Here is a 23,135-nt window from a genome sequence, read left to right on the forward strand (position 1 = left end):
GTTATCTCAGTGTGTCCCTCACTCTTCATTTCCAAGTCATTACATCTCTCTCACCTGGACCCTCCACCTTATATTACATGTATCTACACCTGTGAGAGTCAACCTGGGCTGCACATTAGAATCACCTGGGGAACTTATGAAACTCCTAATGCTCAGAGCACACCTCAGGTCAATTATATTAGAGTCTCTGCGAGTGGGATCTAGGCATCAGCATATTTTTACAAGACTCCACAGGACTCCAATATGCAGCCAGATTTTAAAATTTTCCAGACATGAGCCCACAGACTGAAAGTGCATACTGAATACTAAGCAAGAAAAATAAAAACAAATTTTAAAACCAAACAAGTAAAAGTGAAACTAACCTCAAAGATGAAGGGAAAATCATGAAAAAGCTCCTGGAGAGAAAAAAACAGATTATCTACAAAGGAAAGAAAATTCCACTAACAGCAGACTTGTTGTCTGCAACATTAGATGACAGAAGACAACAAGTTAAAAAAATCTTCAAAGTGGTGGGATTAGGGGGAAACTGTGAACCTAGAATTCTATGGCCTGCTAAATTTTTCTTCAAGAATGAAACAGACTTTTTCAGACCCACAAAGCGAAGACTCTACCATTCACAGACCATCACTGGAAGAATTACCTTACAAAGAATATATGTCATTATGCAGGTAAGTGAGCCGAAAGATTAGAGAAGTATTTAATGATATTGACCAAGTCTGGATTCCACCTAGAAAACAGATGTGTGAAGTAGAGGCACCACTGAGAGGTTCCAAAGACCTTAATGAAGGTAAAACAGTTCAGTGCAAACAAATGAAGATTATAACAAAAGTATTACCAGGGTTCTTGCTAGCTAATTTTAATTATTTGCCTGTGCTTTCATAGAATTTAAGTTTCAGTTTTCAACTATTCAATTTTTAAAACTTTAAATAATAAAAGCCAGGAAGCACTGCCAATATAGCAGTATTAAAAGATGTTTACCACTTTCACTGCAAAAAAAAAAAGATGTAATATATTTATACACTTATCAAAATATCAAAACAATTTTATTTTTGTCAGAAATATCTTTTCTTGTTTTCTAGGTGATATACAAATAAATTTAAGAACTCAAAGTGAAAATCATTCAATTCCTGTAACACTAAACTTAGTTTCCTTCATTATTTCTGAATTAATTCAACCACCCATGTTAAGTTTAGTAAATTAATGCTCAGTAATATAATTCTAAGATTAACCACAAGGATGGAAAAAAGACTCTTAACCAAGATGATAATTATATATTTAATACATCTTGCTTTAAACAGCAAATTTCAAAGTTAACACATCATAGACCTTATAACTTATTAAAGAATTATAGTGCTTACAAAGTTGATTCTAAAAATATACCTTATTTGTTCTAAATGAATAACATTATCTGGAAGATAGAATAATAAATTACAGTAGTATGTTTACCACCACTATAGTTAAGATTGTGTACATATATTCAATAGGAAATCCTCTTAGGATTTTCACACTTTCAGCCTTAAAACATAAGAGCAGATTAAAGTTTGGCATACAAGATCTCAGTCTGACAGAAATGGTTTTAAAATCAAAACTGGAAAAATATCTAGTTGACATATTAAGAGAGCATGAGCACATGCATGCACACACACACACACACACACACACACACACACTCTCTCTCTCTCTCTCCCTCACTCAGTCCTACACACATACGCATACACACCCCTCCAGAGTAAGCAGATTTCACCCTTGTGTATCAGACAATTGCCATCAATTTCAAAAATAAAAACTGGGGGAAAAGGTTAACTAAGACTATGTTTAAATCATACTCAAAAGGCTCCAGTTGTTGGAAAAATATGCACAAAACTGTTACCAGGATCCTTACCATGCACAGTATGCCATCCCAATACATTCTAAAACAACACATTCTTGAACTGTTCATTAATGGGCGCATGGATACATAAGAAATTATGTGCCCATCCACTCCTCGGATGCAATCCACTGACAATCAATCATATGAAGCAGCCCAGCTCAAAGGGTTCTCTTTACAGAACCCAACAGATTACAGAACCCAAGACAACTAGAAACTTCATTTTGACCTGTTCAGGAATTCTTATGTGTTCCATGTGCAAAAGCAGTATAATACTGTACTGCAAATGACAGTTAATATCACTTAACACTCTGTGGCACTCCAGAAGGTCATTTTGTATTTGTAAAACATATTTACTCTAGTTAAATTTTTCAATGGTCCTTACTTTTAATTGTATGTATTCTTCCAGATTTAGACTCAAAACAATTTGATGCTGATAAACTCTCCTGCTGATCACTTTCACCTCCAGCAAAATCTGTTAAAACAAAAATTACTCTTTGGACTCTCTCCAGTAATGCAGGTATGAAAATGTTCCCTGGAAGTTCTTTTTCATCATATATTAAAACACCCAAAGCTCTCTGAGACAACATTAAAATAGAAACTAACCACACATTAGGGCACCCATAACTCGTACTGCTATATATTAGAAAAATAAAAAGGCACAACAGTAAGCAAAAGAGAATATACCACTTTCCATTTGCTTTTTTTTTTTTTTTTTTGGCTTTCCTCATATTTTATTTCAGTAAGTCTATAAATTGTTCAAAGCATTCTTATACTCTGCATGACGATAACTGAATATTTTGGCACATCAACATTGTGATACAATATATGGTATGTCTAAAAAATTAAAAATTTCATCTATTAATCAACATGTTTTTTAATGTAGTGCATATATATTTTACAGTTATTTAAGTCAAATACATAAAGGTTTGTACTTGATTTACAGATGAAGCAATCACAGATTGCAGTAACATATGTATGTGTGTATATGTGTGTATATGTATACACACACCAATTAAGGGAAAAACTGCATCCTGGCAATTTTATAGTCCGAAGTATTGTTGGTATAGCTATCATTTACATGCCCTTTTCGTCTTGTTTTTCTGTACAAAAGATATGTTTTTGCCTTCTTCATTCTTGATGAGATTTTTCTGCGATAACTTTACATTCATACTGTAAAAATTAAAAGGTTAAAAGGTTAACAGATTAATGTTTATTTTGAATAGCAATTTCCATATAAACTAAAAAGGTCTAAACTTAATAGTTTATTAACATATGCCCACTTTATTCCTCAAAGAATCTGAGAGTTATACAACTATTAGGATTAAATGACAATTATGAAAGGAAAAAAGAAATTCGCATTCTAGAACTGAAAGGGGCATAGCCAAAAGCAGGGAAAAAATGATATTTCTACATTACAAGCAAATGATAACAGTATATGATTTAGATCAATCCTAGAATATGAAAGGAAGCAAAATAAATTTCTTTGTGTGCTCCCTAAGGCATATTAGCAAAGGAAAGGTCATGAACTTAAGGACAGGACTAATATTGTGAATTCAGATAATATTTTTTCAAATAACTTTAAAATTGAAAGGAAAAAATCTACTATATTAGCAAAAGCTTCTGGTTAAAACAATATTTTGAAAGGACAGCTATTAAAATGTCTACCCATAATTCAAAATAAAGTAAACCAATGGATTTAGGATAACTGGGTGGCTAGACTACCAAAAAGACAGCAATGTAAACCACTCAATTCTCTCAGCTGGCTAAAATGGTAAAAGTGACAGCACCTATTCATGAAACTGCTGTGGCATCTGAATGCCAGTCCCTGACCTTTGCCCTCTCTGACTGGGCTTATCAACAATGTCCTTTTCCTTCTTAACTAAAATGATCAAACATCTTGATTTGCTGGAGATAGTCCTAATTTATATTTATTGTAGCAACATAGTTATAAGCAGCGCTTCTTCTCACTTTTAAAACTGTCCCTTTTTCATGGAGTAGAAACGTATAGATTAATAAAATAAATTAATTAATTAATAAAAATTGGAGGATAGATCGTATCACCCTATCCATAACACATTTTAGCTTTTCTATCCAGTGGTTTTTTCCATTTTTAATACACTTGTGATTAAATTCTTCCAAATGACTTATTCTATTGCTGTATGGAGAAAACTTGTCTTACATCTCAATAACAGAAAGGTAAGTAAATGAGCATGAGCTTACCATTGCCAGTTGTCGACCGATGTTTCCCATTGTTATGCCTCCAGCAAAAAATATACATGGTAACCAAGAGCGAACATAGAGAAAATCTGGAGATGTGTATCTAGAATAATAGAAATATTTTTAACAACTCACAAAGGAAGTACAATGACACTTATTAAGATAATTACAATGGAAATAAGTTACAAAATAAGTTACTCTGTAGATTAAACTGGCTAATGCAATTTTAAAATCTCAATTCTGAGATTTTAGGAAACAAGCACCAAAAAGAATACTTACTGATAAACACCATTATAGACTAGCAGTTGAGTGACCAAAGTTGCCAAGAAAGCAATTCCTATTCCAAGGCCAAAACCACTTCTAGATCTATCAAAAGTCCACCACAGTCCAATGGATAGTGCAGCCAGTGTGAGAGACAACTGTATGTTGTTATCAAAATCCACTTTCTGAGATCAGTGTTAAAGAGTCATCTTTAAATTTGTAACCAAATAATATCACCTGTTCATTTTTCTAAAATAAAAGATGTTAATGTTGAGAAGGGAATAGACTGCATAGTCTAGAGTGCATTCAGGTTTTTAATACAGTGTACAAGACTAGGGAGGCTTAAAACTATCTCCGATATGTACTAAAGACGCACAGAGGGCATGATACTTCACTAATAGATCTCACTGACGTGTTAATCTCTCCAAAAAAATGGCACAGTATATACATTGCCGATTATCAGATCAGATCCATTATTTAAGAAATGCTTTCCTTGCAAAAAAATGTAACTAGAAGCCTCGAAACACAAGTATTGCTAAAGGAACACACTTTTGCCAAAAAGGAAACCGATATTACTTCTCAAACAGGCTTAGAATTACTTGAGAATCATACAGGAACTTGCAAATAGAAGAGTTGACAGCTATTTAACAGGGTACCACATTCTCTATGTGATTTACTGACAGACACATTTTATAATAATGCAGTCCAGAAACAAGAGTACCAAGGACACACTATCCCTTTCTATTATGTCAACTGTTCTAGTTTTAATTTGTTGAGGATAAAGCCCTGAAGTGAACATTATCTTGCAACCTGCCAAGCTATTTTGGTGCCTGAGACTTTCTGGTATAGGACAGTTTGCTCAAATGATGTTTTATTTCCGTCACCTACTTAAGCACCTATTCACAAATGTACAGCCCTTTTCTACTTCAGAATCTCCTGGTAAAACGAAGCTTTATAAATTCAATTTTCTCATTTCTTTGCTAGAGGATTACACTAAAGGAATTAATTTCAAGTGTCATTAAAAGAGCATTATCTATGTCCCAAAGGCCACATCTTGGCTCTACATCCAGCTCCCCAGAGGATACTATATATCTTGCCAAACTGGCCACGCTGCAACTACAGAGAAGAGAGGGCAAGTTCCAAAAATACATATAAAACCATTTTCCACTTCCTTTAACAACCTTGCTGTTCACCACCATTCCCCCCTCCTACCCAACCAGCGGGTATCCTGAACGCCCAGACTGCCATTCTTGGTCAGTCCTTGTTTAGGCTTGATTTATCAAGAGACCTATAGTCTATGGCATGCTTTCTGAAAAAGCTTTTATTCTTTAGTGAGTATTATACCTCAAATTCCAAAGAAACACTTGTGCACTCTGATTTCTCTATGCAATAAACATTCTTGTAAAGACTGGAATTTGACATTAACTGGGTTCTATCTTTGCTGACTAAATTAACTTTGCTAAAAGTCAAAGCAAAATAAGGAGGCTTCTAGGGTACAGGTAAAACATCAATCTTAAAAATAGTACAATGTGATTTTCTAAAGTCTAAGTAACCTAATATTAAGTCTGTGTTATATATTTTGTAAACATTTTGGATTCTGCTTAAAGGATGAACAGAATAGCTAAGATGACTATATTTAAGGATTTCATTGAGAGGAAGAAAAGAATGACCAATGTAAAGAATTTAAATTAGATATGTAAGTCTTTTTAATTCCAGAAAAGGTTATCTAAATTACTCAACTTAAAAATACCTGAACTGTCTAGGATAGAAAGGTCTAATCCACCAGACAGAGACGAATTTACACACCTGTGGGGCTCCTTGGTAGGAGAAGGAATGTTCCTAGACTCGAGTCAGGATCTCCAGGGTCTGGCCTCAGCTCTGGAGCAGCCTTGCAGTATGCATGATTTAGCAAAGTACGAAACCTCTCTAGCTTTCATTTCTCTTATTATCTTTATAAAGAAAATGTGGAACTAGGGGATTTCTAAGTTTTCTTCTAGATATAATATTGTACGAGTCTACCTTTTTAAAGTCCTCCTAACCACTAGATTTGTTTGTTATAAAATCCTAATTCTCAAAGATTTCACCAAACTAAACACGTTGGGAAACTCTTTAAGACAAAAGGGTAAAAAACAAAATAATAAGAGCCACTGAGGGACTTCCAAATTCACAGATCTCCAAGAGCCAGCGTGACTAGGAACAGAAAGGTAGACGTGCTTTCAGAATCTAGGACCCTGCTTCTTTCCTTGGTTCCTCTTCTCCAGCTTCTCCAAAACACCTCAATACATCCTGTTAGAGACGCTGGAATCTCCTTGCCCAGTGACCCACACTCTCTCCAGCTGCCAGCCCTGAGCCCAGCGCAGTTACAGGAGGAAACCTTGGTCAGCCTGAGTCACACATCTTCTCTTCCCCAAAGAGAAGGCTCCTGCCACCTCCATCCTCTAAGCCATCTCTTCCAGAAAAGGGAAGACTGAACTAGCATTTCCCAGATCCTCTTCTACAAAGGGAAGTTGGGAGGTCAGCGGGGCAGGGAGGAAGTAGGGAGGATGACAGGATAAAATCCTTATGAGGGCAAAAACTTTTGTTCTGGGGGTGGACATTTTTTTCTGGGGGGTAGAAGCAGAGGAGAGGTGGGACATAGAGGCTACCTTATCCTTCTAGCCAGGACACTATGAAAATACTCATTAATCACTAAATTAAAATATCAAAATCCTCAAAATGATCAAACTTTAAAAATATGTAACTTAGGAAAAAAAGTTCTTTTGGGCCACAGTCTAAGTTGGCTACTTCTGCCTCTACCACTTTTAAGAACATTTATGTGGTTTGTTGGTGTTGATTAAAACCAATAAATAACAGTCTTTAAAATATATATATATACATATATATATATATATTCTTCAAATTAAAAACAAAACAGAACAAAAAACCAACCAGCACCTGAAGCCACCAGATGTCCTTACTGACAAATCTTAAATGAAGAGAGAAAAGAAATTCCTTTGAAAATGTATCTGTTTCAATGCTAGTTACCAAAACTAGATGGAGGTAATCAAGTAACCTAATTTAAGAAAACCATGTAAATTTTTTAAATGTGCAAAGTTCTGAGTGATATCGAAAAATAGGGATTGAAATGAAAGGCTATACCCCACACTGTAATTGCACAGGTACTCCCATGATGCTTCAACAACGCGGCGTGCATTCTTTTTATGACTAAGTGGGCATATCACAATTTGACAACAGTGAAGTTGCGAGGGACTGTTTAACCTTTGGTTTGTCAAAAGCTGCTTTGTTATTACGCATTTCATTACAGCAGGAAGGATACAGCGCTGGCATGATTTATACCAACAAAGACGGCTACACACCGCATTACACTGGACCACTCTCTTTTAAATTTATGTGGTTCTCCTAGATGCCTGTCAATGCAGGGGTATAATAACCCAATCACGGCTGTGGGGAAAAAAGGGAAAAAATTAAGTCATCTCCAATGGTATACAGGCAAAACTTAAGCTAAGAGTCACAACAACCATCATAAGCATTTGAAAGATTCTCTAGAAAAGCTTTTCAACTTACTTAACATTAATCGTTGATATTTTAAACTTACCTTCCAAAAGAAAAAAACAGTGAGGGTAACACCATCGAAGACAGCATTGTAAATGAGTACAACAGTACTCTCAATTATAATAGGCAAAACACTACTTCAGCGTATGATTCAGAATTTAGCAGATTGGACTAGATGATTCATGCTACTTTTCTACTACTAATATCTCTGAGACTTGGAAAGCATCAAAGCAGTTGGCAGTTAAGCAATGTTCTCTCTAAGCTATATAACCATGAAGCATGCTATGAAATGTCACAAATCTAAAGAGAATCTCGAAGTGTAAACACGTACAAGCTCATCATATACGTTGTATTAGATGGCTATAGCTGTCCTGCCACACATACAATTCTTGTCCCCCCAGCTTCTTGTCTCACTCAGTCTCTTGTGTCTAGTGCCTTGTCCGGACAACTCCCTTCCAACCTGGCCCTCTAATGAGACTCTAGGTCAGACTGTCAAAGCAGGGAAACTTGCAACAGAAATCTACTTGTAAGACTCATTCTGCAGAGGACAGATGGAGGAAACATGGTCTACAGAATTATATGTTTTCAGTTAAAATTTAAATCCACTGTTAAAAGATCAGAAAAAACCTTTTTGGTATATTTCTGCATTTTGGAAAGAACATTTTGAATACTAATGGTGCAATTAATCAGTACGAATAACTCAATTTTTAACTTAAATACTTGACAAACCTCAACATTTTATTCATTCACTGGGAGAAGATTTTAAATGCTAAGTTAGTCATTAAAAAAAGAGTATTTCATGAACCAACACATTCTTCAACAAGTTTTAAGGAAAATATACTTCTACAGATTAAATTTAACAGGAAATAGCTGGGCAGCTTTAATTTGCTCATCTTCCTAAAAACAGAATGTTTATGCTGCCATTTGGTAATAAAAACACAACTGTCACATCAGTTCAAAAGTATGTTTAAAATGTCCAGTATTACCTCTGATGTATCATGAAATTATTGCACCCAAACCTACGCCTGAGGGGTTAGAAGCCCCTGCCTGGCCTGGTACTGGCTAGCTCTATCTCACAAACAATGCATTCAATCTTAAAGGAAAAACAGAAATCAATTAATATCAAAAATCAGAGGCTAGCAGACCAATGGAACAGCATGAAAACCAGGCTGCACCGTCACCCTTTCATCTGGAGTGGAGATGTTGCAATGATGCAGACATTTTCTAACCCGCAAAACTCAAAGTGCTCTTCTGATTAGGCTTTTGCTGAGGATAGATGGTTCACAGACCATCAAGACATTAACAACAAACTTCAACAACGCAGAGCTCCAACAGCTACCAGTAAATTTAAAAGTTTCAAATTATATTCCTATTTAAAAGGTTCTGCTCTAAAATCCTGTGAGATTAACTGACAGCGTTTCCAAATTTCTACAAAGTTAAAGTGGCAACAAGCATGCCTAACAGTTGAAATATATCTAAATGAATATTACCTCTTTTTTGTTCTCAAGGGGTCATGAAACTGGCAGCTCATGTGTCATCCCTCACTCTCTCTCTCTCTCTCTCTCTCTTTCTTCCCTTTGCCTGTTGCTGAGGAAATCAACTAAGATCAGATATTCCAAGTCAATTTTCCTCAGCAGCTGATGCCATAGGTAAAGAATTATCACACAGAGAGTACTGACGTGTGTGCAAAGATATAAATAAGTAAAATTGACTGTATTTTTATGCATGTGATGTCAGACTCACACATGAGAGACAACTGAGGAGAGAAAGCAAAAACACAAAAAGAAATTTAAACTGCCACGCTGCCAACCTTGGGATTTGCCAATAAAAATCAAATCCATTGAGTATGCATGGTTCTTGGACGCTCACTGAGAGGGAGAATTCGAGGGAGCTTGTCACTTCGCATTAAACGTCTTCTTTCTTTCCTTTAAATAAAGGCCTGGCAGAGTCTGAGAGCAACATCTACAGCACAGTGAGGCTGCACTGTTCAGAGCTCAGCAGAAGTGTGTCTGGCCTTCTTGTCCTCTTCCTCCACTTTCTTATTTTAACAAGAGAGACTGTTAAAATCATCCCTGTGTAAAATCATATGCAAACACAGTCCTGCTTAATCAGATGGTTCTCTGATGCAAAAACCACATTTCTTGTGATATATTTCAGTTATTTCCCAGTGACTAGTTGAAGGGTACCAAGACCAAAAACAAGAGAAGTTTGTAAAATGTCAATATTAAGTCATCATTTTTCATGGTCATGTTTTTAATGCAGTGCTGCGCTAAGAGAAACAGTTAAATCAAACATTTTTCAAGGAAAAGGGGCTGAAAAAGCACAACCACTGAATGAGATATACTTTCATGGAAAACTACGACAGGATAAGCAATGTGTTCATCCAACAAATACTTAAACCTCCATAATGTGTCGAGTTCTTGGTATTTACTGGGGATTTAAAAAGGGAAAATGAGTAAGACATGACCCCCGTCCCAAAGTGACCACAGAAACAATTAAGTAGAGTAACGTGTTAGGGGCAGCACTGAAGGGCCCGGGGGTCCAGTCTTCTCCTGGTGTGTGCCGAGGGGAAGCAGGGTGCGAGCGTGTCAGGAAAGCTTCATAGAAGAGGTGACCCTTGAGGCAGGAGTGTTCAGCAGGTGAGTGGTCTGGAAAGGACTTTCTAATCAAAGGAAAGCATTTGAGGAAAAGCACAGACAACGGAAAATACCTGGTATCATCTGGAAACTGGAAACTTTAGGCGGAAAGGGAGTTTCGGGTCCAGAAAGAGTCTGAGAAGGATACAAGTTGGCGGGGGCCATATCACAGAGACTTGCCCCACAGTCACTGGGAAAATAACACCATCACACTTGTGCCAGAGAGAGGGCCAATCATTCTTCCAGCAGTGAGTGTACAACACAGGACAGGAGAGAAGGGACTTGGGGTGCAGGGGGGACAAAATCAGAGGCAGAAAAAGAAAAGACTGAAAATTCCAAGCAGAGCGGTTGAGGGCCTAGACCAAGAAAGAGACAAGGGAGAGATGTAAAACTTGGAAACCAGATGTGGGCAGTGAGAGACAAAGGGAGGAGCCTTCTAAGACTCTCCAGGAATTGGGTGACTGACTGCATGACTCAACAGAAAAGATCTGTTTGTTTTCATTTTTAAATTAGATATTAATTTGACTCGTGATTTGTTAGTCAACTTCTCCGGTTATTTTATCCACACAATCTTTTTTCTCTTATTTATTCTTCAGAGAGATTCCTTTGTAGCTCTCAATCACATTCAAGAGGTTCTTAACTCCAATTCCAATGCACTGCACACGTAAAGAAGTTAACCAACTTGAAACACCAAACATTATTAAACTAAAAACAGAGAACCAGGAAAAGGAAAATGGGATCAAAAGGAGTTCATCAGAGTTCTCTGCTAGTTGTCCCTCCAGAAGCACCACTAGCAAATTTTCCATCACTGGGTTTACATGTAGAAAGTGGTGATTCTGGAGACCCTCTAGAAGGTAGCTGCTCAGTCTACGAATATTAATTGGACAGGAAAATCAAAGGACAATTATCAGTTTTTCTGATTTAACATGATAAGAGCTTTGAAAATGCACCACAACACATATACACAAAAACATATACATACCATATACACACGCAAACTGTACACACTGTTTCTTACAGCATTTATTTACTTTTTTTCTTTAATATTTTCCCTAAAATTGGAGAGGGCAGCGATTATGCAAGAGTCCATTTTCCATCTTTGGCAACTTCCACAAACCTGGTATCCTCACCCCCCACCTACTAAACACCATGACCTACCCAACATCAACAGCAGCGTTAACTGGAATCTCAATTCCCCAAGGCCTCTTTCCTTTCATTTGCTGGGCACCTCAAAGAATGCACTGCTTTCAGAAGAAACACTTAAGCAAGAAACGTAAATGCAAATCCTCCACATGGAATGATATGAGGTTAGGTTTGTAAGTGTGACAAGCCTAGCGGCTGGGAGAAGGTAGGAAAGTAGGAACAAAGTGACTAAAATGTAGCATTAACATTACAAGTTTTCCTTCCTAAATGTGAGTTTGTGGCAAAAGCGCCCATATCACAGGCAGAGATGTAACCCCTGTTCCTCTCCATAATAGAGGTAGAATGAAACCTCAGCCAAGTTCTTGTGCCGTAGCCCAGAATGTGTAGCACAGGCCACTGTACTCCATCCAAGCCTGGCACTTAGTCTGGAAGGTTCAAAAGAGATACCCAATAGAGGGAAGGATGAGTGGCTCCCTCTGCCCCCTTCCCCAGCATGTGATGTTTCACCTAGCCATGCCATTCCTTGGCTCTGGAACCCTGGACTCATTGATATCCTCTCCTTATCTGTTTCCTCAACCCCCCAAAATAGGCACAATGCAAACATCTCACTCCCAACGTTGCCCTACAGATCCCTGGGGTTAAGGGATATGCCCAGAACATCAGTAGACATTCAATAAGCAATCATTTCTCTCCCTTGACCTTCCTTTTGTCTATTCTGAAAAGACATGTTCTTCCAAGTCCTTAAAAGCTTCTATTAGTAGCGAGACAGCAGCTCTACCATAGGAGAAAAGAAACAAAGAAGTAGAAAAAGTCATTGGGAAAACTTTTTTTCTTCTGAACTTAAGTGAAAGAAAGGAAAATACATGAGGACTGGTAGACACAACAGAGAATAATAAAACGTAATTTATGCTCTGTCTGTTTGGACTATGTTGCCTGTTCTCTCAGAGAATAACAACTGATCTGGGGAAACTAAGAATCATCACCTTTACAAGTTCTCTTTTAATGGGAATATTGTAATAGTGAGACATCAATATATAAACCATGCTGAAACCTTACCACAAAAATGCCCTTCAATCCACACAATGGGATTATGTAATTGTCCAATAAGTTTCCCAAGGTCATTTTAAAATGTCTCACACCTAACTCCTCACTGTTGGCCCTCTAGCTCTAGGACGGAAATCAAGGAGGATCTACATTATATTGCAAGGTAGTTATGTATATTAGGTGTGAGACACCAAATGGACATTCGTAAAAGAGCTTTTCTCTCTCAATCAGAATTATCCTCTACCACATGATTATGGCTTCCTTCTATTACTTTATTATATAAAATAGTATCAATCTATTGGTCTCATTAGAAAAAGCTGAAGAGCTATCCATTATGGAAGTGCATCATCAATACAGCATTCTGAAATACTCCACTTTATCCAATACACTGTCCACCAAAAACAAGATCTAAATAGGATAATAATGATTTTAAGCAAAGAGAATCTACCTTACTGATCTCTTTAAGAATCTATTATTCTGAATGTATATCTAAAAACAAGATGCCAAGAAAAAAAGCATATGCAAAAATGTAAAAAATAACAACATGAAGCTTTAAACTTGAATAAAACTATAGTCAACCTTTGAACAACATGAGGGTTAGGTGCACCAACCCTCCATACAATCAAATATCTGAATATAACTTTACAGTCAGCCCTCTGTATTCACAGTTCCGCATCCACAGATTCAACCAACCTCGGACTGTGTAGTACATATTTATTGAAAAACATCCACACATAAATTCCACCTTATGTTGTTCAAGGGTCGACTGTCTCCATCTTTCAAGTTTTTATCTACTTCAAAAACCAGAGGATAACATATATGTCAAAACCTTAAAACCAAACAGTGATGATGATCAACAAAATAACTTAAAATAAGTTTATATGAGATGGATTGACGAAAGAACAAAATTAAGAGGTTAAAAGCCTCATCCCTAAGAGAATCAAGATTGTTTTTAGGATTGAATTTTTAAAAGTTATATGGGTCAGTCAGATAGAAATCAGACACAAAAGAGTACAAACTCTATGATTTTCATTTATATCACATTCTAGAACAGGCAAAAATAATCCAGTGACAGCCTGAGGCTGGGGGTAGGCTGCAAAAGGGCACAGGAGAATTTAGGGGGTAACAGAAATGTTCTATACCTGGATTGTGGTGGTAGTTACATGACTTCTATGTATTTGTCTAAACTCATCAAACTGTTCATTTAAAACAGGCCTATTGCACTCTATTTAAATTACACCTCAATAAAGCTAATTTTTTTAAAGTATTGCCCAGACAATATTGATACTCATTTACCCTAATTCCTTTCTAAGTGTTACAGACATGGCCTTCACGTACCTGAAGCTGTGCCACAGCATGGCGGTACCCACCATGCTGAAGAAAAGATGCTTGCAATCACATCAGGTGGAAAGAGCGTCACATTTCTCTGAATCTGAAGTAAATTTAACACTAATGCAAGAAATACTCCAATAAAAAACAGCACTACTCCTCGAATCATCAAGTTCACAGTTCGGCTAGTGACAGATGAGATATAGGGACCACACTTTTTGGGCCCAGGTGACTGTGTCTCTCCTTCCGCCATGGTTTCATAAGTTCAGTAAGTCAGCAAAAAAATTTTAAAAAGAGGAAGAAGAAATGGCTTCTCAGCTGAAAAGCCAACTGCCTGAACCAAAGCAGATTGGCATTTCAACAATATTGCATCTCGTCCTAAAATAGGACCTACCAGAAATCCTGCAAGAGATAAGAAAAAAGAAATCAATGTGTCTAATAAATGACTATACAATTTTCCTGATTTCAATACTAATTCATTTTAAAGGCCAAATAATGAATTGACAAGCTTATATATTTATTTAAATTATTTACTGAATAAGAAGACATTTAAAAAGCATTTTTATATGAATGATGTAATAAAAAATAAATTGCTATATCTATATTTACTAGGACACAATTAGTGAGCTAAGAGACTAAAAGGTTAGAATAATAGTAAAAACAGCTAGCCCCACATCAGTGAAAAAAGCAGGACGCGTTATCTGAGACACTTCTACTAGAAACTGGAAGATCAAAATCCAGGTTTCTGTTTCTTCTACCCAAATCTCCAAGCCCAAGTAACTGATGGGCTTGGAGATTTAGGTAGAAATTTTTACACTTTACAGAAAATAAATAAATTTCTACTTTACAGAAAATCAACATATTCTGACTGAAAATGTTACATTGCTCTGAATAAAATGTGACTTGCTCGTGAGGACCATCTCCATAGGGGAATAAAATGACCTCTTTTGATGTTTAATGCTGATATATGTGAATTTCTGCACAAAAGTATCTTACAAAAAAACAGATGACCACCCACTCACTCACACATACACCAAGCACAGAAACCAGACCTGACCCGCTGTCACCAGGGCCCGAGTTGTGTCCCACCCCTGCCTTGACCCAGTCTGCCCTTGTTGCAATCATGGGAGCTATTGTGAGAAAGCTGCAGTAGGAAGCAGAAGAAAGCGAGCTAAGAAAATAACGAATAACCTCCTGGCTAGATGCTAAGAAGTTTGATCCACATGGCTAAAACCTAGAACTTTGCAAGTACAGTCACTCTAGGTATTCACTCATCCCTCTAAACCAACGTGAACTTTCCTTTGTATATGTTTAAGACAAGTAACATTTGAGGCTATCTAGGAGCTGTCCTTTTAACTCTCACAATAACCCTAACAGGTAAGTGCAATTATGTCCATTTTACAGGTGAGGTGTAAAAGCAAAGAAAGGTTAAGTCACTCAACCAAGTTTCCAGCCTTAGTAAGAGGGCAAGCTGGGATTCAAATCCATGCAGTCTGTCTGGCTCCAAAGCCCTCATTCATACCATTATGTTCAGCCTCCCAAATTGTTACATGTTGCCCTAAATTCTTTTTCTATGAATACTTTTTTTGAAGTGGGAAAGTATTATACAGACTATTTTCATAACTTACCATTATCCCACCTAACAGTATATCTTGGGATATTTCCTTTGAATCTCTAAGTATTTTATTTAAACCTTTACTATGGCACTTCTTATAGGTACCTTATGATGATATGTATAGTTGCTTTACAGATTATAAAATTTCTATGTAGGTCTTATTCACTATCAAGTTTTTGCTGTGCCTACGTACCCAGACAGGTACGTGCCTAGCTCATAGTAGGAGCTCTACATATTCATATTTGTTTCATTAAATTAGGTTAACTCCTTTTGAATCAAAGTATATTGGGTTAAGCAGGCCTTTTTTTTTTTTAAACATCTTTATTGGTGTATAATTGCTTTACGATGCTGTGTTAATTTCTGCTTTGTAACAAAGTGAATCATCTATACGTATACATATATCCCCATATCTCCTCCCTCCCACCCTCCCTAGCCCACCCCTCTAGGTGGTCACAAAGCACTGAGATGATCTCCCTGTGCTATGCGGCTGCTTCCCACTACCTATTTTACATTTGGTAGTGTACATATGTCCATGTCACTCTCTCACTTCGTCCCAGCTTACCCTTCCTATTCCCCATGTCCTCAAGTCCATTCCCTACATCTGCATCTTTATTCCTGTCCTGCCCATAGGTTCTTCAGAACGTTTATTTATTTATTTTTTTAGATTCCATATATATGGGTTAGCCTATGGTATTTTATTTTTCTCGTTCTGACTTACTTCACTCTGTACGACAGACTCCAGGTCCATCCACCTCACTACAAATAATTCAATTTCGTTTCTTTTTATGGCTGAGTAATATTCCATTGTATATATGTGCCACATCTTCTTTATCCATTCATCTGTCGATGGACACTTAGGTTGCTTCCACGTCCTGCTATTGTAAACAGTACTGCAATGAACATTGTGGTACATGACTCTTTTTGAATTATGGTTTTCTTAGGATATATGCCCAGTAGTGGGATTGCTGGGTCGTATGGTAGATCTATTTTTAGTTTTTTAAGGAACCTCCATACTGTTCTTCATAGTGGCTGTATCAATTTACATTCCCACCAACAGTGCAACAGGGTTCCCTTTTCTCCACAACCTCTCCAGGATTTATTGCTTGTAGATTTTTTTTTTTTTTTCATGATTCAAGGATTTATTAAGTCATACATGCAAAACATACTGCTAATTGCATTAGCAAAAGATCAATGTAAAAACACTCCACAATTCTGCAACTGTCAATTTAAAAAATTTTGTTCTAGTGGTTGAAAGGTCCAAGCTCGTATTCTTGCCAGTGGGTAAGTTGTACAGAACTTCGTTAGCACGAGCACGGGGTTGACGGAACCTCACAGACCCCAAGGAACATCGTTAGGGCAAGGACAGGAAGCGTGTGCACGCTGTGAGGCAAGAGGCGGTCAGTGTTATTAGTCCAGGTGCAGTGCCGGTGATCTGGCAGGGTTTACAGTTTAAGAATATCTAAGTATTTTAAAAACTGTAAAGCTGCAACATAGGATTTTTACACCTAGTTACTAGAAAACCAAGGAAAGCACTTACTAGCTTTGGATAAGGTAACATGAAAACAGGAATGCACTTTTACTAATCTACAAAAAAAATTTTCTAATGCATATTCAGAACGATTTTATAATACAAGGAGGCATATTGCTCATTAAGAAGGGGTTCTATAAGAAAAGCACTTACTAAGTTAGCAACTATGAGAATGATGAGGTCAAAGATGGATTAAATGCCCAATTTCAGGAGGGATGGGCACGTTTAAGGAAAAGCTTAAGAAAACACTTACTGATAATACCGGCCTTTCTTCATCATCTACTGCATTTGACAGAAATTAACCTTTTAAAACGTTTACCCGTGACACTTTTAATAGTTTAATTATTACGTATACAATGTAGTGTAAATTAATCTCCATATTTTGTTAAAATACTGTCTTCATCCTCTGATCACAAGTGTTCCACACGCTCCACCCAGTGCACCCGCGGCCAGAGCAGAATGCTTCATCGGAGGGAACACGGCAGTAAAAGCTCTGTTCAAAATCTCACCAAAGCTAATACACTAATTTGTTCTAAAAATCTCACTACGAAATCAAAAAGATTGATCCGAAGAGCTGAGCTGTTACACTCGTTCATTATGATGTACAGTACAGTGTTAGGTAGTGAACGTGGGCTGGTAAATCAGGATGCGTTAAATGGCAACGTTTCAGGAAGGAGGCTGCACTGCTCTTCGCGTCTGAAACTCATTAGCGAGCGTCTGCATCTCCTGCCTCAGAAGCTAGTCTCTTCCAGACAAAGGTCTTTGAACAGTTTAGTGCTTAGTGTTCTTAGCCCAACAATGCAACTTAGTTCACAAGGTATTTTGGCAACTCTTAATCTGAGCAAGAATAGGGGCTTTGAGAAATAAGGCTTTAAGGAAGCTCGTCATCTTAGGGCTAAACTTTAATAGGATGTGAAAGTTTGAACTCTTACACTTTAAACAAACAAAACCTAGAAATTACTGATTGGTTCAAAACGGTTTTATGGAAAAACTAATCTGTAACAAAAACTTGGCATTGAGTGCGAAGGCTCCACCGTTTGAGCAAAGCGTACAAAGGGTCCTGGGGGACGGGGACAGGCGGGAGGGGCCCGGACATTCACAACAGCAGGCATTTTCTCTTCCTCTTCTTGACGGGGGGCGGGCAGAGAACCGCCCGGATAGCTTCATCAAACACCGTCTTAAGACCTCGCTGCGTGAGCGCCGAGCACTCCAGGTATTTGACGGCACCGATCTCCTTGGCCATGGCCAAGCCCTGCGGGTAGGTGATGGGTGTCAGCTTCTTCTCCTTCAGTTTCTCAATCGTGTCTTTATCATCCCTCAGGTCAAGTTTCGTCCCCACCAGGATGATAGGAGTGTTGGGACAGTGGTGTCGCACTTCAGGGTACCACTTTGCACGAACATTTTCAAATGATGCAGGACTCACAAGAGAAAAGCAAATCAAGAATACATCCGTTTGCGGATAGGATAGGGGACGTAATCGGTCATAATCTTCTTGTCCAGCTGTATCCCACAAGCCCAGATTCACCGGTTTTCCATCCACCATAACATTGGCAGAATAGTTGTCAAAGACAGTGGGGATATACTCTCCAGGAAAGGCATTGGTCGTATAACTGATCAGGAGGCAAGTTTTACCTACAGCTCCGTCTCCCACCACCACACACTTGATGGCCTGCATCTGGGCCGCTCTCTGGGCCGCGGCGGCGGCGGCCGGGCACTGAGGCGAAGAGCGGAGAGCTCGGGGCGCGGCGGGCGGGCGGGCGCGCGGCTGCGGGCGGCGGGGCGCGGGGTGCCGGGGCCGCTGTCCACGCCGCCTTGCCCTCCGCCGATGGGAAGCCGGAGCCCAGCAGCAGCCACCACCCAAAGCTGGGGAAAACTGCCGCTTGTAGATTTTTTGATGATGGCCATTCTGACTGGTGTGAGGTGATACCTCATTTTAGTTTTGATTTGCATTTCTCTAATGATTAATGACGCTGAGCATCCTTTCATGTGTTTGTTGGCGATCTGTATATCTTCTTGGGAGAAATGTATATTTAGGTCTTCTGCCCATTTTTGGATTGGGTTGTTTGTTTTTTTGATATTGAGCTGCATGAGCTGCTTGTAAATTTTGGAGATTAATCCTTTGTCAGTTGCTTCATTTGCAAATACCTTCTCTCATTCTGAGGGTGGTCTTTTCGTTTTGTTTATGCTTTCCTTTGCTGTGCAAAAGTTTTTAAGTTTCATTAGGTCCCATTTGTTTATTTTTGTTTTTATTTTCATTTCTCTAGGACATGGATCAAAAAGATCTTGCTGTGATTTATGTCATAGAGTGTTCTGCCTATGTTTTCCTGTAACAGTATTATAGTGGCTGGCCTTACATTTAGGTCTTTAATCCATCTGGAGTTTAGTTTTGTATATGGTGTTAGGGAGTGTTCTAATTTCATTCTTTTACATGTACCTGTCCGGTTTTCCCAGCACCACTTCTTGAAGAGCCTGTCTTTTCTCCATTGTATATTCTTGCCTCCTTTATCAAAAATAAGGTGACCATATGTGTGTGGGTTTATCTCTGGGCTTCCTACACTGTTTCATTGATCTGTATTTCTATTTTTGTGCCAGTACCATACTGTCTTCATTACTGTAGCTTTGTATTATAGTCTGAAGTCCAGGAGCTTGATTCTTCCAGCTCTGTTTTTCTTTCTCAAGATTGCTTTGGCTACTCGGGGTCTTCTGTGTTTCCATACAAATTGTGAAATTCGTTCCAGTTCTGTGAAAAATGCCATTGGTAGTTTGATAAGGATTGCACTGAATCTGTAGATTGTGTTGGGTAGAATAGTCATTTTCACAGTGTGATTCTTCCAATCCAAGAATATGGTGTATCTCTCCATCTATTTCTATCAACTTTAATTTCTTTCATCAGTGTCTTATAGTTTTCTGCATGCAGGTCTTTGTCTCCTTAGGTAGGTGTATTCCTATGTATTCTATTCTTTTTGTTGCAGTGGTAAATGGAGTGTTTCCTTAATTTCTCTTCAGATTTTTCATCATTAGTGCATAGGAATGCAAGAGATTTCTGTGCATTAATTTTGTAGCCTGCTACTCTACCAAATTCATTGATTAGCTCTACTAGTTTTCTGGTAGCATTTTTAGGATTCTTTATGTATAGTATGATGTTATCTGTGAACAGTGTCAGCTTTACTTCTTCTTTTCCAAGTTGGATTCCTTTTACTTCTTTTTCTTCTCTGATTGCTGTGGCTAAGACTTCCAAAACTATGTTGAATAAGAGTGGTGAGAGTGGACAACCTTCTCTTTTTCCTGATCTTAGAGGAAATGGTTTCAGTTTTTCACCATAGAGAACGATGTTGGCTGTGGATTTGTCATATATGACCTTTATTATGTTGAGGTAAGTTCCCTCTATGCCTACTTTCTGGAGGGTTTTATCATAAATGGGTGTTGAATTTTGTCCAAAGGTTTTTCTGCCTCTATTGAGAGGATCGTATGGTTTTTCTCCTTCAATTTGTTAATATGGTTTATCACATTGATAGTTTGCATATAGTGAAGAACCCTTGCATTCCTGGGGTAAACCCCACTTGATCATGCTGTATGATCCTTTTCATGTGCTACTGGATTCTGTTTGCTAGCATCTTGTTGAGAATTTTTGGATCTATGTTCATCAGTGACATTGGCCTGTAGTTTTCTTTCTTGTGACATCTTTGATTTTGGTATCAGGGTGATGATGGCCTCATAGAATGAGCTTGAGAGTGTTCCTCCCTCTGCTATATTTTGGAAGAGTTTGAGGACAGGTGTTAGCTCTTCTCTAAATGTTTGATAGAATTCACCTGTGAAGCCATCTGGTCCTGGGCTTTTGTTTGTTGGGAGATTTTTAATCACAGTCTTAATTTCAGTGCTTGTGATTGATCTGTGTATATTTCCTATTTCTTCCTGGTTCAGTCTGGGAAGGTTGTGCTTTTCTTAGAATTTGTCCATTTCTTCCAGGCTGTCCATTTTATTAGCATACAGTTGCTTGTAGTAATCTCTCATGATCCTTTGTATTTCTGCAGTGTCAGCTGTTACCTCACCTTTTTCATTTCTACTTCTATTCATTTGAGTCTTCTCCCTTTTTTTCTTGATGAGTCTGGCTAATGGTCTGTCAATTTTGTTTATCTTCTCAAAGAACCAGTTTTTAGTTTTACTGATCTTTGCTATTGTTTCCTTCATTTCTTTTTCACTTATTTCTGATCTGGTCTTTATGATTTCTTTCCTTCTGCTAACTTTTGGGGTTTTTTGTTCTTCTTTCTCTAATTGCTTTAGGTGTAAGGTTAGGTTGTGTATTTGAGATGTTTCTTGTTTCTAGAGGTAGGATTGTATTGCTATAAATTTCCCTCTTAGAACTGCTTTTGCTGCTTCCCATAGGTTTTAGCTCATCATGTTTTCATTGTCATTTGTTTCTAGGTATTTTTTAATTTCCTTTTTGATTTCTTCAGTGATGTCTTGATTATTTAGTAGTGTATTGTTTAGCCTCCATGTGTTGGTATTTTTTACAGAATTTTTCCTGCAATTGATACCTAGTCTCATAGCATTGTGGTCGGAAAAGATACTTGATGTGATTTCAATTTTCTTAAATTCACCAAGGCTTGATTTGTGACCCAAGATATGATCTGTCCTGGAGAATGTTCCATGAGCACTTGAGAAGAAAGTGTATTCTGTTGTTTTTGGATGGAATGTCTTATAAATATCAATTAAGTCCATCTTGTTTAATATATCATTTAAAGCTTGTGTTTTCTTATTGATTTTCATTTTGGGTGATCTGTCCACTGGTGAAATTGGGGTGTTAAAGTCCCCTACTATGATTGTGTTACTGTCAATTTCCCCTTTTTATGTCTGTTAGCATTTGCCTTGTGTATTGAGGTGCTCCTATGTTGGATGCATAAATATTTACAATTGTTATATCTTCTTCTTGTATTGATGCCTTGATCATTATGTACTGTCCTTCTGTGTCTCTTGTAATAGTCTTTGTTTTAAAGTCTATTTTGTCTCATATGAGAATTGCTAATGCAGCTTTCTTTTGATTTCCATTTGCATGGAATATCTTTTTCCATCCTTTCACTTTCAGTCTGTATGTGTCCCTAGGTCTGAAGTGGGTCTCTTGTAGACAACATATATACAGGTCTTGTTTTTGGATCCATTCAGTTAGTCTATGTCTTTTGGTTGGAGCATTTAATCCATTTATATTTAAGGTGGTTATCAATATGTATTTTCCTTTACCATATTCTTAATTGTTTGAGTTTGTTATTGTAGGTCTTTTCCTTCCCTTGTGTTTCCTGCCTAGAGAAGTTCCTTTAGCATTTGTCGTAAAGCTGGTTTGGTGGTGCTGAATTTTCTTAGCTTTTGCTTGCCTGTAAAGATTTTAATTTCTCTGTCGAATCTGAATGAGATCTCTCTGGGTAGACTAATCTTGGTTGTAGGGTTTTCCCTTTCATCACTTTAAATATGTGCTGCCACTCCCTTGTGGCTTGCAGAGTTTCTGCTGAAAGATCAGTTGTTAACCTTATGGGGATTCCCTTGTATGTTACTTGTTGCTTTTCCCTTGCTGCTTTTAATATTTTTTCTTTGTATTTAATTGTTGATAGCTTGATTAATATGTGTCTTGGTGTGTTTCCCCTTGGATTTATCCTGTATGGGACTCTCTGAGCTTCCTGGACTTGACTATTTCTTTCCCATATTAGGGAAGTTTTCAACTATAATCTCTTCAAATATTTTCTCAGTCCCTTTCTTTTTCTCTTCTTCTTCTGGGACCCCTATAACTCGAATGTTGGTGCATTTAATGTTGTCCCAGAGGTCTCTGAGACTGTCCTCCATTCTTTTCATTCTTTTTTCTTTATTCTGCTCTGTGGTAGTTATTTCCACTACTTTATCTTCCAGGTCACTTATCCGTTCTTCAGCCTCAGTTATTCTGCTACTGATTCCTTC

General features: G+C 37.7%; 2 protein-coding genes across 7 annotated transcripts in view; both read right to left on the bottom strand.

The window, feature by feature from the left end:
• Nucleotides 1-1,043: 1,043 nt before the first annotated feature.
• INSIG2 (insulin induced gene 2) overlaps nucleotides 1,044-23,135 on the bottom strand; it is a gene marked incomplete at its 3' end in the record, with an annotated part of 30,047 nt that continues 7,955 nt past the window's right edge. For 4 of the 6 annotated variants that reach the window (XM_082840617.1, XM_082840620.1, XM_082840618.1 and 1 more), the window contains exons 2-5: nucleotides 14,062-14,454; nucleotides 7,665-7,789; nucleotides 4,367-4,533; nucleotides 4,046-4,190 (exon numbers count right to left, since the gene is read on the bottom strand). In XM_082840617.1, the coding sequence (XP_082696743.1) occupies nucleotides 4,046-4,190; nucleotides 4,367-4,533; nucleotides 7,665-7,789; nucleotides 14,062-14,305 (681 nt within the window). In that variant the 5' untranslated portion in view covers nucleotides 14,306-14,454. Of the gene's footprint in view, nucleotides 3,041-4,045; nucleotides 4,191-4,366; nucleotides 4,534-7,664; nucleotides 7,790-14,061; nucleotides 14,546-23,135 lie in introns of those variants that run through there. The other 2 variants (XM_082840622.1, XM_082840621.1) reach the window with 2 other exon arrangements.
• Nucleotides 16,889-19,065, bottom strand: LOC309963454 (ras-related C3 botulinum toxin substrate 1). The gene has a single exon (XM_082841841.1). The coding sequence runs from the start codon at nucleotides 18,868-18,870 to the stop codon at nucleotides 18,292-18,294; it is 579 nt and encodes a 192-aa protein (XP_082697967.1). The 5' UTR covers nucleotides 18,871-19,065; the 3' UTR covers nucleotides 16,889-18,291.

Source organism: Leucopleurus acutus, assembly GCF_964270905.1.
Source record: "Leucopleurus acutus genome assembly, chromosome: 6".
In the NCBI taxonomy this organism is placed as follows: Eukaryota; Metazoa; Chordata; class Mammalia; order Artiodactyla; family Delphinidae; genus Leucopleurus; species Leucopleurus acutus.